The sequence below is a fragment of the Aspergillus luchuensis genome, chromosome 4 (assembly GCF_016861625.1).
Source record: "Aspergillus luchuensis IFO 4308 DNA, chromosome 4, nearly complete sequence".
Classification (NCBI taxonomy): Eukaryota; Fungi; Ascomycota; class Eurotiomycetes; order Eurotiales; family Aspergillaceae; genus Aspergillus; species Aspergillus luchuensis.
The window spans coordinates 3506581-3523459 of record NC_054852.1 but is presented as its reverse complement, the minus strand read 5'-3'; the positions used below and the strand labels follow the sequence as shown (position 1 = coordinate 3523459).

The 16879-nt window shown below is 52.9% G+C and overlaps 8 protein-coding genes across 8 annotated transcripts; 1 reads left to right on the top strand and 7 right to left on the bottom strand.

The window, feature by feature from the left end:
- Positions 1-58: 58 nt before the first annotated feature.
- On the bottom strand, positions 59-1588 carry snf4 (AMP-activated serine/threonine-protein kinase regulatory subunit SNF4; the record flags this gene model as incomplete). Its single annotated transcript, XM_041689660.1, has 6 exons — positions 59-244; positions 301-410; positions 469-825; positions 877-1026; positions 1118-1241; positions 1535-1588. 6 exons carry the CDS (start codon positions 1586-1588, stop codon positions 59-61), a joined length of 981 nt encoding a protein of 326 aa, XP_041543322.1.
- Positions 1589-2942: 1354 nt separating this feature from the next.
- Positions 2943-4160, bottom strand: AKAW2_41241S (CRAL/TRIO domain protein; the record flags this gene model as incomplete). The annotated part of the gene is made up of 2 exons (XM_041689659.1): positions 2943-3277; positions 3326-4160. The coding sequence occupies 2 exons, from the start codon at positions 4158-4160 to the stop codon at positions 2943-2945; spliced, it is 1170 nt and encodes a 389-aa protein (XP_041543321.1).
- Positions 4161-4565: 405 nt separating this feature from the next.
- On the top strand, positions 4566-6669 carry POL12 (DNA-directed DNA polymerase alpha subunit POL12; the record flags this gene model as incomplete). The annotated part of the gene is made up of 4 exons (XM_041689658.1): positions 4566-4888; positions 4934-5095; positions 5141-6434; positions 6496-6669. 4 exons carry the CDS (start codon positions 4566-4568, stop codon positions 6667-6669), a joined length of 1953 nt encoding a protein of 650 aa, XP_041543320.1.
- A 235-nt stretch (positions 6670-6904) lies between these two features.
- Positions 6905-7525, bottom strand: AKAW2_41239S (Apc13 domain protein; the record flags this gene model as incomplete). The annotated part of the gene is made up of 1 exon (XM_041689655.1): positions 6905-7525. One exon carries the CDS (start codon positions 7523-7525, stop codon positions 6905-6907), a length of 621 nt encoding a protein of 206 aa, XP_041543319.1.
- Positions 7526-7803: 278 nt separating this feature from the next.
- Positions 7804-9791, bottom strand: AKAW2_41238S (translation initiation factor eIF2B subunit delta; the record flags this gene model as incomplete). The annotated part of the gene is made up of 2 exons (XM_041689654.1): positions 7804-8790; positions 8847-9791. The coding sequence occupies 2 exons, from the start codon at positions 9789-9791 to the stop codon at positions 7804-7806; spliced, it is 1932 nt and encodes a 643-aa protein (XP_041543318.1).
- A 506-nt stretch (positions 9792-10297) lies between these two features.
- On the bottom strand, positions 10298-12347 carry KLP7 (kinesin-3 family protein uncB; the record flags this gene model as incomplete). Its single annotated transcript, XM_041689653.1, has 2 exons — positions 10298-11985; positions 12056-12347. The coding sequence occupies 2 exons, from the start codon at positions 12345-12347 to the stop codon at positions 10298-10300; spliced, it is 1980 nt and encodes a 659-aa protein (XP_041543317.1).
- A 969-nt stretch (positions 12348-13316) lies between these two features.
- On the bottom strand, positions 13317-13571 carry AKAW2_41236S (uncharacterized protein; the record flags this gene model as incomplete). Its single annotated transcript, XM_041689652.1, has 1 exon — positions 13317-13571. One exon carries the CDS (start codon positions 13569-13571, stop codon positions 13317-13319), a length of 255 nt encoding a protein of 84 aa, XP_041543316.1.
- A 996-nt stretch (positions 13572-14567) lies between these two features.
- AKAW2_41235S (uncharacterized protein) lies at positions 14568-15458 on the bottom strand (the record flags this gene model as incomplete). The annotated part of the gene is made up of 1 exon (XM_041689651.1): positions 14568-15458. One exon carries the CDS (start codon positions 15456-15458, stop codon positions 14568-14570), a length of 891 nt encoding a protein of 296 aa, XP_041543315.1.
- Positions 15459-16879: the final 1421 nt, after the last annotated feature.

Genomic DNA, 16879 nt, shown 5'->3' with positions numbered 1-16879 from the left:
TCCATGCAAGTTGTAAGTATGCGTAGCAGCGCGACAAGGCGCAAAATACATTGTTTGTTCATGATGACTCGTCATTTTCACCCTCCAAAAGGATGTACTGGAGAATATCACTCAAGGTCAGGACACCCTTTAGCCGGAAGTTGTCGTCCACCACAACCAGGCGGTGTACACGGGATTTGCGAATGGTGTCGAAAATGGTATCCAGACCATCGTTCAGGGAGCATGTGTAGATTCCGGGAAAGTCCTGAGAGTAATGAGTCAAATGTACTAGGAAACTCTTGTGTGACAGAACCAACTTACCGGAGATCGCTTCTTCAACGCCTCGCCCACCGTTAGACTCAAATCATCATAGACACCTCCTTTGATCAGCGTTATCACGTCGACAGCCTCAAAGACGTTGTACACAACACCTGCGAAGATTACGAGATCAGTACACATACATGCGCGCTCCAACGTAGTATCGCCTACCTTCACTATTGATGATGGGGACACTTGATATGCTCCGTGAGACGAGGATGTGAATCACGTCAATGACAGGTGTATCCATCGATGCGACTGCTATATTGTGATACGAGCCCAGCAAGATCTCACCAAGGGGCTTCCGTAACTTCTGCGTGTCGTTGACGTTGACGGCGACAAACTTCAGGATGCGGTACTGGGTGAGAACACTCAGAACGAGGGCTCGATCGGTCTGACTATCAAAAGTAACCAAAGGAATCCTCCTGGCGCGAGACTCGAGCATGCGCCGACAGGCTTCGTAGAGCGGCCGCTCTGGGTCAATGGATATCGTTTCGGGAGGCGCCACATGGAGCGCCTTTTCGACCTCTAGAATAGAATGTCAGCTGTGTGTTCCTGCTGAAAAAGCGCCAGACGCACCTCGTAGACTATCCAAGCGGAATTGATCGATCTGGTTCAAAGCCTCGGGGTTCTGGTAGTAGTACTGGATAACATTGATATAGTCGGATGTGGTGAGAAGACCGGCAAAGGTCGAGGATGTAGAGTCCCATAGCGGAGCCGAAACGATACCTGTATTGTGCATGCTTTCCAGTCAGCGAGATTGCATTCGCGATGCGCATAGCCCGCGGAGCCGCAGGAAGCTGGTGGGAGGAAGACATGCCGTTCTGTATGAGGATGTTCAGGCTCTCCTTGACGGACAGCGATGTATCGAACATGATAAGTCGGAAACTGAGCGGAAGGACATCATAGCTGGTACGGACTTTGAGGAAGTTGCGAATGGCACGCTACAGGATTAAGAGAGACCAGAATCCGATTAGTCAATCCGTTTAATTCCCTTATGGAAACAATTACGAGCAAGCAGTTGGCAGCCAAGGTCATGGCACATTGGCATTGAGCGCAGGCATGAGCGAGCCTGAACCATGGCAAACAAAGTGATACAAGAGGTTTATGTACGAAGCAGTGCGGACCAAGGAGGGGTAAGGCGCGATGGACATGAGCGGGGCAAACAGGAAGATTTGAGGGGAAAAAGCAAGCAACGGGGGAAGGGAGAAAGGAAGAGAAAAGCAAAGCAACTCACTAGGGCCTGACGCTCTTCCCGATCGATCGCCCTTTCGGGCTGAGCGGGGGGCATTGGGTGTGATAGACCTCGCGGCCGGAGAAAGGAGGCGGGATACACAAATCCTCCCTCGTGACCGCGGATAGGACGACGGTCTGGAACAGGAGAGGGAATGGGCGAGGGATAGGAACCGGTGGAGGAAGGCGGGCGAGGGTAAGGCTGAGGTGGAGTGGACCGAGGAGAGGCAGCAGGAGGAGGAGGAGGAGCAGCAGGAGAACAAGCAACAGCAGCAGCCGTGCTAGTCAGCGCAGTGATGGTGGAGGTGATCGAGGTGGTCGTTGCAGTGGTAGTGGTAGTAGTAGTGGTAGTTGTGGTAGCGGTGGTGGAGGTGTCGTCGGTGATTGAAAGCGGCCGCCCGGAAGTGCTGCTCATTCTGCCCGTGGGGACTACGGGCACCCGCTGGGGAGCTTCCTCCATCTTGATTGCCCAGTGCCGCTACTGTCGTGGGACCGCAAAACACATCCAGACATTCAGAATGGACGAGACAACGAAAGTTAACTCTGGGTGGAAATGATCTCCCAGACCTGTAGGATCAATAGCAGCTCAAGGCTTGATGCAGTTGACAGGGGTTATAGCCCGCCGGTGCCGCTGGGATAATAGAACTAATAGTATTCGTAGTGATATGGATAGGCGGGGAGGAAGAGGATCAGTATGGGATGTTAAAAAAAATAAGGAGAATGTCTAGGATCATCTGAGAAGACAGCGCGCGACGAATCATGCGCAGGATGCTTAGGATGATGCATCACATCTCCTGATTAATTAATCTGCCTACTATCTTAGTTAATTAAGACCCCAGTCGCCTGGATAGTTGCAGGTGAGAAGAGTGCACCAGGAACGAGGGGCATCCAAGGCGGACAATGAGGTGTCAAAATTCCAAACAGACATTCTGACAGGCTGCAATATGTGCAGTGTGTCATAGTATTCAGGGGGTGTTTATGTTTACTACATGCCGCAGCATTCCATATCCAGCATATGTATTGCTGCAGCTTTGTTGAGAGAACTTGAGTGGTGGGAGGTGGTGGGATACATGCCTGAGGCAGACACTGCCCCGCCATCCCCACACGTGACAGGCCACTGCGGAGAAAGCTTCGAGTCGCTTTGCTTGACTAGCTCCGGTCTTTATTTACGCCGACATCAATGCCTCCATAGACGTTGTTACGCAACAATGCGATACCAAGAAAAAGTTGCTGAGGATAATTGGGCCATGTGTCTAATTAAACCATAAGTCTAACCGAGAGTTTGAAGAAAACGATGCCAAAGAATTATAAAGGCGTATCTATGCTTTATGCCACAGCCAGCCATGCAATCGCCAACGCTCGAAGAACAATGAAAGTCATTTTTACCCGGAAGTCGCACAAGATGGGAAGCTTTATGCTGTAGGCTGCGCTCCACCATTCGCTCCCTCCGTCTGAGAGAGACTCGGGCTGGTGCCCGTCTTCAGATAGTTCTCAATCTCACCAACACGTTTCCCGCCCTGGATCCACCGCTCCTTGTATGCTGCTCGGCGCTGGTCGGCAAGTTTGTTGAGCGTCGGCCAGTAGATCGAATGGTCGTACCGGAACTCGACCTCACCACCCATGGACTTCATCAACTGGCCTGGAGGCACGTGCTGACCCAGGTCCTCGTTGAATTTAAGCTTTTGGCGAGTCAATGGGTCGATGAACGGCGTGATGATCTTGAAGAAACCAAGGATCATGAAAGGCACTGAATGCGGTCAGAGACTATCGTTTGCATGGTATTGGGATAACTCACTGTTAATCACAAGGGCGCGGCCCATTCTCTCGGGGTAGTGGTTCTGTAGAAAGTTGAGGGTCTGCTTGGCCTGGCCGATACTCGCGTTCTGACCCGACTTCGTCTCCTTGTAGTTGACGATCAGTGCCAGCGTCTCCTGGTCCGGGCCCATGAGGTCAATAACGCGCTCAAGCATAAAGACCAAGTGTTGGATCTGGCGGTCGCTTGTTTCCGTGTTCTGGTTTGATGGCAGCAGGTATAGGCATGGGCGCCCGTGAATGTCATATCCCAGAATGACCTGCTTGCCCGTCTCGTTCTCAACCGAGATGTATTCGGCTGTGAGCTTTTCAACGCCGTACTCGCGGCGCCAGGTGAGCGTGCGCTGAAGGCGCGCGATTGCCTCGGAGACATTCCATTTGGTTGCGCGCAGGTACCGCAACAGGCACTCGCGGGTCAGGAACATGCGCTCATCGTCGGTAATAGGGGCGGTAGGAGAATTCTTAGCGGACGTTGTCGGAACCGTGGTCCATTCTGAGACAGCCTTCAGGACATCCTTGTATTTCGCTTGCTGATCGGAGGTGAGCTCGGCCGGGGGTGTCGGCTTGGCCGATTCAAGGGGGCGGGGAAAGGGCTTCTGGATGAGACCGTCGGCGGCCGACAAGGGCAATTGCGATTCGAACTCCTCGATTTGCTTGGCTAAATCGGTGGATTCTGCGGGTTTAGTGGTAGTCTCAGGGGTAGCTGCGATCTCAGCAGAATTTGAAGGTGACGGGTCAGAAGGGGTGGTCTGTGAGGCATCGACAGCAGGAGTATTGTCGGCGGGCGCAGCGGCCGGGGGGTTAGAGGGAGCGCTCATGATGAAGAGCTTGCTTGGATCTGTTGAATCTAGTGTAGATAATTGTAGTGTAAGTGTCTGCCTTGTCTGAGGGCACCAACTTTATAAACCGCAAGACATCAGCGAATATAATAAAGGGGGAGAACGGCAAGCAGCTTCCCGGGTGTCCTTTTTCACGCCGTAAGATTGAGCAGGGCGGAGTGTTGATCGGCAGGCCCACCGATCGTCAGCTGCAAACCTCCGATGGATTAATCAATTGCAGTCGAAAAATACGTGGTCCCGCGGGTCGTGCTGCGGTCTCTTTTCGGCAGGCGGTCACACCAACCAATTTGCGCGTCTCACGCGTCGCGCGTCATTGCAGTTCCGATAGAGAGCCGCATATTGGTTACTATCCAAACTCATCAATAAGCCAAGGTTCCAGTCAACATGGAGGACTCTGTCGCAGAGCTCAATGAGCTCTTTGCTGCCGCTGCTCCAGATGGTCTACCCAAGGATGTCCTTACCGAATTGCAGTCAATCCTGCGCATCCATTCCATCTCCGCGCAGGAGCTCTTCTACAAATGGGAGTCTTATTGTCTGAAGATGGGCCCAGATGAGCTGAAGATGGACCTGGGTACCGTGCGACTGTTCAAGAAAGATGTGCAGGATACATTGGAGCGAGACGCCCGCGGCAAAGCAGGCCGACAGATGGAGAGGAAGCCAGCAGTACCGGCCACTCCGCGCGCTGCTACGTCAGATGTTTTTGGCATGTATGTTGAGTATCAATGATTTAATGTACAAATCTAACGAGTCAGGCTGGACGGATTAACACCAGGTGCTTCTGGTCGGAGCAATGCCGGTTCAGCGAAGCGGAAATCCGACTTTGCTTCGCCATCAATCTCCAAGATTGGGAGAACCGAACACAATGGATCTCCGATGAGTACCAGTGTGAAACAGACAAATGGTGATGGGCTACAGTACGTGCGCGAATCACCGTAAAAAGCCCGCAACTGACGAAGCAGATCCATCCCCTTTTCCCAGCGTCAAAATGCAGGCGAAACCATCGAAACCATCAATTCCCATCTCCCACAAGCAGAGGCCCCTATTGCGCCATACTCCGAAGCCCGTATACGACCGACGGCAAACACAGATTTGAAGAAGTTCGGATACAAGCCTATGGCCATGCGACTGGCCGAGGCATCGGAGATCTTGGACGACCGCATCGACGAATTCATGGCATTGTTTGAGAAACAGTACGGCAGCGACGAGATCACATTCGGCAGCGCCGCTACGCAAAGCACCAGCGAGATCGTGGCCGTCGGCCGCATCGCATCCGACAGTATGGAAGGAAAACTCAACACGGCGTCACTCGTGCTCGAGACGTCCAGACGTACAGGAGCAGGCATCCGTGTTCCACTGAAACTCGAATCCGTGCCATCTGCCAACTTCTTCCCGGGCCAGATCGTGGCGCTGCGCGGCATTAATGCGTCCGGCAACTACTTCTCCGTCAAAGAGGTCCTTCCCACACCCCTTCTTCCACCGGCCGCTTCGTCAGTCGTCAACCTTGAAACCATCAACCAGAGACTCGAAGACGCTGGCTCAGCGCCCTTGAACGTTCTCGTCGCTGCCGGCCCATACACAGCAGATGATAACCTCGACTACGAGCCACTACAAGAGATCTGCCGCAAGGCAGCAGACAGCTACGCGGACGGCCTCGTCCTGCTCGGGCCATTCCTGGACATCGAGCATCCCCTGCTGGCCTCGGGGGATTTCGACCTGCCCGAGATCAACGGCATGGACCCGGACACGGTGACGCTGACGACGGTATTCCGGCACTGCATCTCAGCGCCGCTACAGCGACTCGTGGCAGCCGTGCCCAGCATCACAATCGTTCTGGTGCCGTCCGTCCGCGACGCAGTCAGCAAGCACGTCTCATGGCCGCAGGAGCAGCTACCCAAGAAGGAGCTGGGCCTGCCGAAGCAGGTTCGCATGGTGTCCAACCCGGTGACGCTGTCACTGAATGAGACAGTCATTGGAATGTGCTCGCACGACGTGCTGTACGAGCTGCGACGCGAGGAAGTAATCCACGGCAAACCAACGGAGGGGAACCTCCTGACAAGACTGCCCAAGTACATGATCGAGCAGCGACACTTCCAGCCGATGTTCCCGACATCGAGCAGAGACATGCTGCCACGAGCGGGGACCGGCCTTGCAACGGGGGGAATGGTTGACGTGAGCTATTCGAAGCTGGGCGAGTGGTGGAATGTGCGGCCGGACGTGTTGATAACGCCGAGCATGCTGCCGCCATTTGTTAAGGTCAGCCAGCCCCCACACCCAGTAATTCGTATAATCTATGATCATGCTAACAACCAGACAGGTAGTGGACAGCGTCACAGTGATCAACCCCGGCACGCTCTCCAAGCGCCGCGGCGCAGGCACATACGCACAGATGGCGATCCAGCCACGACGCATAGAAGACGACGAGAGGGAGCAGAAGCAAGTCAGCCATAAATTGTATGAACGGGCCCGGGTAGACATAATACGGATATAGCGCAGCGCAGCGCAGCAGCAGCAGTAGTATACATGATAATGATGATTCCACGAAAGACTCCTCCGATACCCATAAAAAACACACAACAAACGCAGGGTATAATAGCGTAGCCTAGTCATAACAATAACCATAACACCATCCCATCTTCCCATCCATCCCATTGGTATCCTATCCTATCCTCCCTTAATACCAAACCACCCTATGCATCATCCCCAACCAACAAGACAAAGAAAGATCACCTCAAACAAACCACCCTCCTCCTCCCCCCCATCAACCTCCCCTCCCCTCTAACCCTCACCTTCGCCCCTGCCCCTGCAGCCTCTCCTCCCCCCGATCCATCCCCCCTAACCAACCCCTCCAGTCCCAAATCCCTCCACGCCCCCTCCCCTCTCCTCCCCTGCAGCGCCATAGCCCTCGCAATCCCAAATGCGGCGTGTTGATCCGGAACCACATCGTCTTCGTCCTCCGGGTTGGGGGGCTGATACTGCGGCGGGATGTAGATGTCTTCGATGGGGAGGAAGGAGGGCGTGAGGGTCGGGGAGGTGCCGGTGCCGCCGGTGGTGGCTGCTGCTGCTGCTGCTGTTGCTGCGAAGGCTTGGGTTGCGGTGGATGTGTAGGGAGAGGAAGAGGAAGAGGTGGTGTGGTGTGGGCGCGTGAAGTCTTCGAAGTAGTCGGCTAGTCGGGGGTGGTGCATGTGGAGGTGGGTGGGGGTGGAGTCTTTGCTCTGTTTTTTATTTTTTGGGATTTGGTTAGTTGGTGGGTTGGATGGTTGGGATGTTTGGGGGGAGGGGGATTGGTGGTGGTGAGGGGATAAATTGGGATGGAGGGAAGAGGGTACTGGGGAGGGGTGTACCATTTTCAAGCGAGGAAGTGGACTGAGTTGGAGTGGAGTTGGAGTGATGGGTGGTTGAGAGTGTGTAGCTGGTGTTTGGTGTCTGGTTGATGTTGTTATTGTGGATTGGGTTGGTAGTTGGTAGTTGTAGTTTGTTGTGAGTTGTGTTTGAGAAGTGGTGTTGCGATAAGCATTTACGGAATTGAATCAGGATCACCGCTTTCATCTCCAACTACGAATCATATCCATCCCCAAGTAAATCACATTGCATCCATTATCTACCTAATAACCAAGATACAAACCTACATATTCGTACTCATCCGATGCACTATAGGTACTGCACTCGGCGGCAAACTGCCCATTTCCGTCACCACCATATCCACATACTCCGCCGGCGTCACATCATACATGATATTCAGCAGCTGCAGATTCGCCGACTCCTTCCAGTCCTCCAGCGGCGACGACTTGCTCTGTGCCGCCGTGCTCGTCTCCACCGGCGCACTGCTAGCTTTGCCGCCCTTCTTGGGCTCTACGGCCGGCTGCGCCGCGGGATCCGGCAACCCGGTCAGCTGCTGCACCGGCTCGACCGTCACCAGCTCGTCGGCGTCCGCAATCTCGTTCACGACGATACTGTCCAGCGCGACGCGGTCAGTGAACTTGACTGTCTCGCAGCATACAATGACGGGAACTTCGACGCCGCCGGCGCGCTCCTTGGCCGACATAGCGACCAGTGCGGTACCGACGCGCGAGTACAGGCGACCGTTACTGGTCATGGCGTGGGCGCCCAGGAAAACCTTGGTAGCATCTTTGATGGCGTGGCTGATGCCGTTCATGAGGGAGTATTGCACGTCCAGACCGGCGTTGGCGAGTGTGCGCGCCAAGTTCTTACCCTCGAACAGTGGCCGCGAGTCGATGATGGAGACACGGAATTGCTTGCCCTCCTTGTGTGCCGCCAACAGCGTCTGCTTCACGATCGAGCTGCCTGCAAATGTCACAATCACGTCTCCATCCTGAATCTTCTGTGCTGCGCTGCCGGCGATAACCTGGTCGGCGACGGTGATCTTCTCGCGGATGAAGCTGTCGATGAAATCGCACAGCGAGGCCTTGGCGGTAGCTTCGGGGACGGACGGATCAATAGAGGAGATGGCGAGCTTGAGGGCGCGGATAGCGTTACCCTGACTGATAGACAGGGGACGACACGTAGAAAGGTAGGTAATCTGGTGAGAGAGGTGGGTAGTCAAGTGGCGGGCGAGCGAGGTGCCCAGGGGGGTAGTATAAGCTTCGATGACCTGACAAACGTTAACACATCACAGCACACAGCCAGCACCAAGATAGAAAGATATACCCTCTTGAAAGCCAACAACGTAGCAACACATCTAGCACTACTACCACAAACCACATAGTCTCTCATCTGCATGCCCAGCGCCAAAACCGCCGGATGCACCTCCTTTCCAGCGCCAGCAATCGTAGTCCTGCGCTGCTGACCATACAAGTGTCCAAAGACCGAAACATTCTTCTCCTCCTGCTTCTTCTTTAACTCCGCCGCACTCGGCTGGCCCGTCGCCTGCGCCGAACCGCGACGAGGTAGCTGCTTCTGATGACCACCCTTCTGCGGCGTCGCAGCACCAGAAGCATCTTTCCCACCAGCCCCAGTACCACCGGGACCCGACGCGCCCTTCTTCCCACCAGCAGCCGACTGACCCCCACCGGGCGCAGCACCACCAGCACCACCACCGGACTGTTCACGTTCGGCGCGTTCGCGAGCGCGACGGGCGGCCTTTTCGGCTTTGGCTTTCTTCTTCAATTCGGCGGGGGAGAGCGCGGCGCCATCTCCACCAGCGGCGGCAGTATCCTTTCCTTTGGATTGTGATTGTTGCTGTTGTGGTTGTTGCTTGGCGGGCTGTGATTGCTGCGGTTTAGCGGGCTTAGCGGAGGCGTTGGCGCCGGCGGCAGCGCCTGGGGATGATGATGATGCTTGCTGGGATTGCATTTCAGCCGGGGGTTGTGTGGAGTCGACGGGGGTCGCCATTATGAGAGGTAATGTGTAGTCGAAGGAAGGAGGGGGAGTATCGAGGCGATCGGGAGGGGCATTGGAGACTTTTTCGGCGGAGGAGGAAGTGGAAGAAGAAGTGGATGTTGTGGGGGGAGCCGGCGATGAAACCCGTTCCCGTCGTTGACTCACGCTTTGCTGCTGCTGCTTCACATAAGCTGCTGTTACCACCACCACCAAAATACCCACGTATTGCACCACGGTGCTTCCCAGAGTAAGGAGTATCTCTAGGAGTATCATTCCACCGTGTTACTTCACCTCACTAGTAAAGGTTTCTGTGGTGGTTGGGAGTGGAGTCATCGGGGCTGCGAAACCGGATCTCACCGTCAATGACTAGCAATTGCTTTACAGAACATCTATCTACTATTTATCTATAACTGACACCCTAATGTATCAAGGTAGACTTACTAACTATAGCAGGTACCTGAGTCAGAGCTGGGCAGACATTCTATCAAGCCACAGCCGATGTGCATCGACTAATCACAAGGTTTCATGGTATTCGGGCATCAAGCATCCTTGTCATCCTACCATACAATCATGTCATCGTGCCAGAAAAGTGAAAGCTAAAGGCCAGAAGAGAAGAAGGAAGAAAAGCAGCAAAGATATCATCGCAGCGAGACGCAGTTCAAATCAAGCCAGCGTCTCCAATTATGTGCATCCAAGTCAATCCATCCAACGCCATAATCACAAAGCCACCCACGCTACCCAGCCCAATCCTATCCCATTCTATTCGCGAAGTCATCCATTTATCGATTGTTGACCCAAACATTGCCCAGCGCTCGTCGTCGCTTTCGTCCTTCAGGCTTCCAGCTGGGTCGGAATCGTTCGTGGTCCGTCGCTATCTTGCGCTTGAACATACTCAGATCGTCCAAAAGGTTCTCCATATGCGTCTGCATCTCTTGCGCCTCAACATGACTGGCCTCGCTTTGCATCGTGTCTTCATCTTCCCAAATGAGGTCCGGCTCGGGTTCGGGCTCGACGTCGGACGGAGGCGATCGGGCACGGCTGAGCCGCTTGCGATTGGACGGGGAGCCATCGTTCTCATTCACACTGTATAAGCCACTCCGGCGCTTATGCACCACCACCGGAGGGATCGGGTTCCGGATACTGTCCAAGGCCAGCTTGAGGTGATTCCGCAGGGCCTCGTTCTCCGTCTGCAGCTGCCGAATCTTACATTCACTCACCATCTTCGTCTCCTCCATTAATCGCTGGAGCTTCTCCACCTTCTGCTGATAATCTTCGAGACGCTCGTTCTGCATCTCATTCTCTCGTCGGTTGGCTGCGGCCAGACTGACACTCAGCTGAAGCGTGCGGATCGTTTCCGCCATTTCGGCGATTTGTTTATCACGTTCGGCGGCGGAGAGGTGGTCCTGGTTAACTCGGGCGCGTGTTCGGATGCGCTTGGCCTGGTCTGCGTATCGTAGGGTGGAGAGCGTTTCCTCGTAGTCACTGGGAGAAATACATGCTATCATCGCCGTCTTCGAGTTGCCCCCAAGACTATCTTTCAGCAGCCAGGTCAGGATCGAGTCGCGATACGGGACCACATCCTTGCCCTTGCGTTTGCCCCCGCGACCCGGCTTGGGATCTGCCAGTGCGGCAATGACTCGGCCTAGTGTGGTCAAGGACTTGTTGATGTTGGATCCCTCACGCAGTCGTTGACCGGTTGCCTCCGTGGACTTGGCTCGTTCTGAACCTGCCAGATCAACGAGACGTATTCGTGCCGTGCGCTCAGTGGTTTCATCAGTCGAAAGGTCGTGGTGGATCTGCTTCAGAGTAATAGTAAACACTGCGTGTGACCGCGACGACGTATCGTTCATCTTAGTGCTAGCCACAGTGCGCGATACATCTCCCTTGCGCATGAATTTCATGAGTTCGTCGAAGCTCTTGACCGTCACCTCTGTTAGGTCCTTGACGTACGGGCCTTCCAACGGGGACTCCCGAATACGAAGGTAGTGCGGCGGGTCGCTCCGAGGGACGAGCAAATCGCGCACATGTTCATTGTAGACCTCGAAATAGGAGACGCGCACATTGAAACTAATATCCGGAGATTCGGCGCTTTCGATGCGTTGGAACAAATCTTCGCAGGTCCGAGGAATCAACCCAGGCGCTTCCGGTGTGCCCATCATGGTATAACTCTTGCCAGAACCCGTCTGGCCATAGGCGAATATGCAGGTGTGGTATCCTTCGAAATTGTGGTCCAAGAACTCTTCTCCCAAACAGTTGTAGACGTCTTCCTGGTGGGCGTAGTGGGGGTCACGTTCGTTATGCGACCAGAAAGAATTGTCAAAGACAAATGATTTATCCTCCAACACCTTTCCGCGCGCCTGCGATTTAGGCTTCCCTTCGTCTTCCGGGCTTATCTGGGGCGCTCGAAGTTTGGTCGTCTGCGTATGCGGATCCATGCTGATCAGACATTCGGCATTGCGGTTAATCTCTATGCTCCCAAATATGGGATGGCTGTCAGCTTCCATCCGTATTACTCTTCATCGTTCAGCCAGACGTACCTCTGGGAAGGAACTTCCTCACACGGACGACAACGCGCACGTTGCCGCCGCCGCTGGAAGGACTAGACATGCTATCGACTCGGTGGTGGGCAGACACGGCCACGCCCTCGCGTGCGCGCAGTGACGGACTGGACGCGGTTGATCGTAAGGTAGCGGCGGAGGCAGTCATCGAATGGGCCGAGGGACTGGTGATGCCGGTTATCGCGGAGATCCCGGAGGACGAGGCGGAGGATTGGGAGCCAGGCCCGGAGCCGTGGCCGATATGGTGGTAGAAACGGGGGTCCAGGGACATGGCGTGACCGTGATCCCTCAAAAACTGTACAAACTGAGTGAGGTGCTCACGATGGCGTTGAAGTAGGCAATGGTACATACAGGCAACTGTACCACCGAATGGTAGGGACCGAGAGGCGGGCTCTTTTCTTATCGAGGAGGGATTGATATTAAGGGTATGGGTGGCTTCTGGGTTAGTGGACCCAAGAATGGGCGTAGTGTTCGCCCTCGAAGGGGGGAATTAAACAAGGAGGATATCCAGAATGTATATGCTTGCGCGGACCGTCCGTCTGCAAGTTCAATTGACATCCGGCACTAGACAACAGAGCGATTCCACTCTCGACATGGGGTAAACAGTCGGGCAGTCGGGGGTTTCGGGAAAGCTCCTGCGATGGAAGGTGAAAGAGAGAAACATGCAGTGGCACGCAAGGGGATGGAAGACAGTACACACTTCCCCCCTCTCGAAGAAGGTACACGGGGAGATGCAGCGATCGAGGAGGGACCAGAAGCAACAATCGAGAACTGGGGGGGTGTTTGATCGTGGGGAGTTCAAGATGAATGAATCGCATCGCCATGACCTCGTTTGGGGATTTCCCGATCGGGAATAGCAGACAGCCTGAGGCAGCGCATAGACCTTCTGGCAGCGGGTGGTTGCCATGGCAATTCTACAGACAGCCAGGGACACGAGCTCACGATAAGAAAGACTACTGCTGTGTTCGGAGAGACACAGACCGCCGAGGATGCAAGGATATGTCTCGATTGCATACAATCTGATTGTTTCGGTTGGTCCGGTGGTCAAGGAGTGCACCACCGGGAGAATACTAGCACTATCCACATTTACACATTGCATGCACTCATGTCTCAGCATCCACCGCTCTTGTCCTGCAAAGAGTGACTGACAGCATCGAACATTCCGCATGGTCTCATATCATATAGCCGCGTTGCTCCCTCTATGGACGCCTCCAGCGTCATTATTCCCACCGGGCTTGACTTAGTCGAAGTCCTCATTTGCGGCCTCAAAGACATCTCCTTCGTCCGGGCCTTGTCGTCCTTTTCTCATTTTTTCCCCGTCAATATAGGAATCATCGGGCACAGGGTTGCCGTTCCTATCCAACGTTGTTTCAAACATCTCCTCCGGGGTCCAGTTTGCACTGGGGTCCTTGGCTTTGGAGGAGGTACTAGGCGCAACCTTCTCCTTGGCAGCTTCCGCAAGGCGCGAGACGGGATTCGAACCTCTTGAGGTCATGGTGGTGGTTGTATGCTTTCTGTAAAAATTATTAGTTGATAATCCGGCTAAGATTGCTGGCCATCTCCACGGCAATCGAGTACATCTGCACCCGCAACCAAGGAAAAACAGCAAGCGTACCAGATGGTAGTACAGTTGCCTAGATGGACTTTAGTTGTGATGGTTACATTCAGATCGACGTATCATGAAACCAACGACAGAAGCGAACTGGGGCACGGGCCCGGCATGATATATGGTCCAATGGTGGCGTTAATGATGAGATTATGACGATGGGACTATCCGCATGATGGGCTTTACTCGCAGGCGGCTGTTGCTCCCAGCCGCACCCTTGTTGGTCTCGAAGCGTTGTGATTGCGTGGTTTTGGCTGGGTGAAGTCATTATGAAGTTTAGCCGGTTCGCATTGGCTGAGCCTTCGTAAAAGCAGGGCAGGATCCATGGTCGCTTGCAGTATGGTTGCGTTGTCTTCGATTGTTGTTCTATGGGGTCCATGGTACATTAGTTGGTCTCACTAAGATGCATATCAACTTATGATGACTTGATGGAATGTTTGTATAGCCGATCGCTCCAATGTACCCCACCCGGAGTTAGATTCGACCCCACAGCCTGGGGTAAGCCCCGACGCGCCATTGCACACATGCTACCACACCCATTCCGATGGTGGCTGGCATGCTGGTTCTATCAACGCAATAAATGCCTCTTAATTGAACGACATCAAATAACCAATCTCAACCAGTTCTGCGTGGGCCTCCACTCATAATGGCTAAGCATATTGTGCCGATATGTCATGACTTGCGTGGAAGCCCAATTTCTCATCGGCCAACGCACTCCACCGACTAACAAATATATCAGATCTGCATGATAATGTTCTCAGCCGTTACCAATTTGAGGGTTGGGCTTTCTCGGTAGTAGTGGGGCACTTGTAACAGGGAATAATTTGTTGATTGGGACAACCTTGCTGATATGCCTGGAGGCTAAAGACAGAGCATGAGACTTTATCATAGTTGTATGACCTTCCGCACATCAAACCCGCTGTCTTCTTTCGAATCACTCCAAGGCATATAACCTCGTTGATTGCTCACGACTCTTACCCCCTTCTCCATGAAATCATTAGTGTAATGGGTATGTCCAAACACCCAGACTTTCACTCCATCAGGAATTCCTGATAGAATATCAGTTCCAAAGGCAACACTCCAAGGACTCTGAGCATGCTTAGGACTAGAGGTCCCCTGAAGTGAAGGCGCATGGTGCGTCACAACAAGGATAGACCGTTGCCTACTGCGCTTCCCCGCTGTTTCATTCTCCTGTTGTATTGGATGTATCTCCTTCATCAGCCAGGCATAATCAGAATCATGGCATGCATTATGATCATCAACCGACCACTCTGCAATCTCTTGGAAATCTTTGACTTTCGACTGAACAATATCGGATGATTCCTTGGGTACTTTTGACCAAAGCGTGCACCCGAGTATACTAATGTCGGAACCAGGAACGTCATATCGTTTCTGATGGAGGATGATCAGCCGTCCATTGAGTGCAGGCTCCTGTTCAAGTTTCCTTGCTTGCTTTATCCCCGTAGCAAACACCTCGTTGTATAACTCATGATTGCCGAGTACGAGAAACACCAATTTGAATCGACCAGTCAGTTTTTGGAGGAAGTTGCGGTAATCTTCATAGTCCGCTAAGCGTCCGATATCGCCCGCGAGGATAAGATGCTCTGCGCAAGCGGGAATTTCATAAGATAGATATTGGTGGTTAACCTCCAGGTGGAGGTCAGAGAGAATCTGGAACGATACAGAGGACTGATTGGACGAAGACCATACTTTCTGAAACATTTTATTGCTCCAAACAGCATTGGCCTCAGTTGGTTTGAAGATGGACCTACTCATGGAAGGAAGTTCTGTTGTAACCTCACGAAACGAAACAATCTAATCACGTGATAAACATATTGTGGAGTAAGTATAGGAGTTCAATCGTGCATGTGTCCGTTGAAAACCACTGTGTACGGTCGCATCAATGGTCCGGTATTTATAATGGGTCTTTGAGTGTGTGCAGAATGAGGGGAAAGACAATTCGAAGAAGGTTTGTTGCTATTCCCTTCCATTTGGAACGCTAAAGCCCTTACACAAAGTATCAATTTAAGGAGCTGCGTGGCAGAGATAAGAGTCTATCCTTTTCTTCGTTGATTAAGATTACTAGAAGACCGGATACCAGTCCTAATGACTGGGGTATAATGAACGCCGAAGTTGCTCCACGGACTAGCAGTTCGTGTCCAGCCTGTAGGCCATGGTTGTCAGACAAGCACCCCCAAGCAATGACATGAAATTTATTAATTGCAGCCATCGATGCCACCATCTTGCAGAAGCTACAGGCCCGATGTGGCCTACAATCAGTGCATGCGTCCTCGTAAACTGAACATAACCGCCATTATCAGTGCGGCTAAGGCCATACTTTAAACCGGTGACTAGTAGAGTTCCTTGCCCTGAATTCCCTGCCGGGGCAACTGACAAGAGCACTATCACCGTTAAAAATACTCCTGGGCATGTACTTCTGCTCCTCAGGCTTGCGTAGCCTTGACAACTGAGATGGAAATAACGTTGATAGCTCAGAAGCCCAGGCTACCGGATCTCTTACCAACGATCACCTTTATACAGTGTTCTTAGTGCTCCATACTCCATAGGCTTTGGTATTATATTCTGCCAACTGCGCAAGATAGGGTTTGAATACAGACAGACCTTTCTAGTCGTATGAACGGAAACGAGGGTACTAAGGGAGATGAGGACCAAATATCGGAAGATAGTAAGATTTTAGCACACCTTCTTAGACTACAATATATAATCGCACTTATCAATCTTTCTGAATTGGAGTTGCACGCGATGCCATCCAGCACGAAGAAGCTATTCGTGGCCTAGCAGGTGCACACCATCCACCAACTCCCAGTCATGATGATTAATGCTAGTATCTATGTGTGGCATGCGAGCCTACGAGCCCGTACAATTGAGTGACTGCGAAGTACTTTGACAGTTGGCATTTTTCCTCCAAGGGGACTTATATACTACATCCAACCTCTCCTCAAGAACATCAGAGGCAGAATTTACCCTGTCTCGATCTAGGTGCTCAATGCTGTTAATGTAAGAAACACCGGAAAGACAGGGATCGGGAAGAAGGAGATGTAGGTAAGGTCACGTGTGCAGTAGTGATAGAGGGTCTGATGAAGAATCTGGCTACGGTGGATGCTCCAATACCTTCCAATAAAGAGATCGTTACTTGAAGTACTAGTAACACTAGAAACCTAACTAGATCCCGTCAA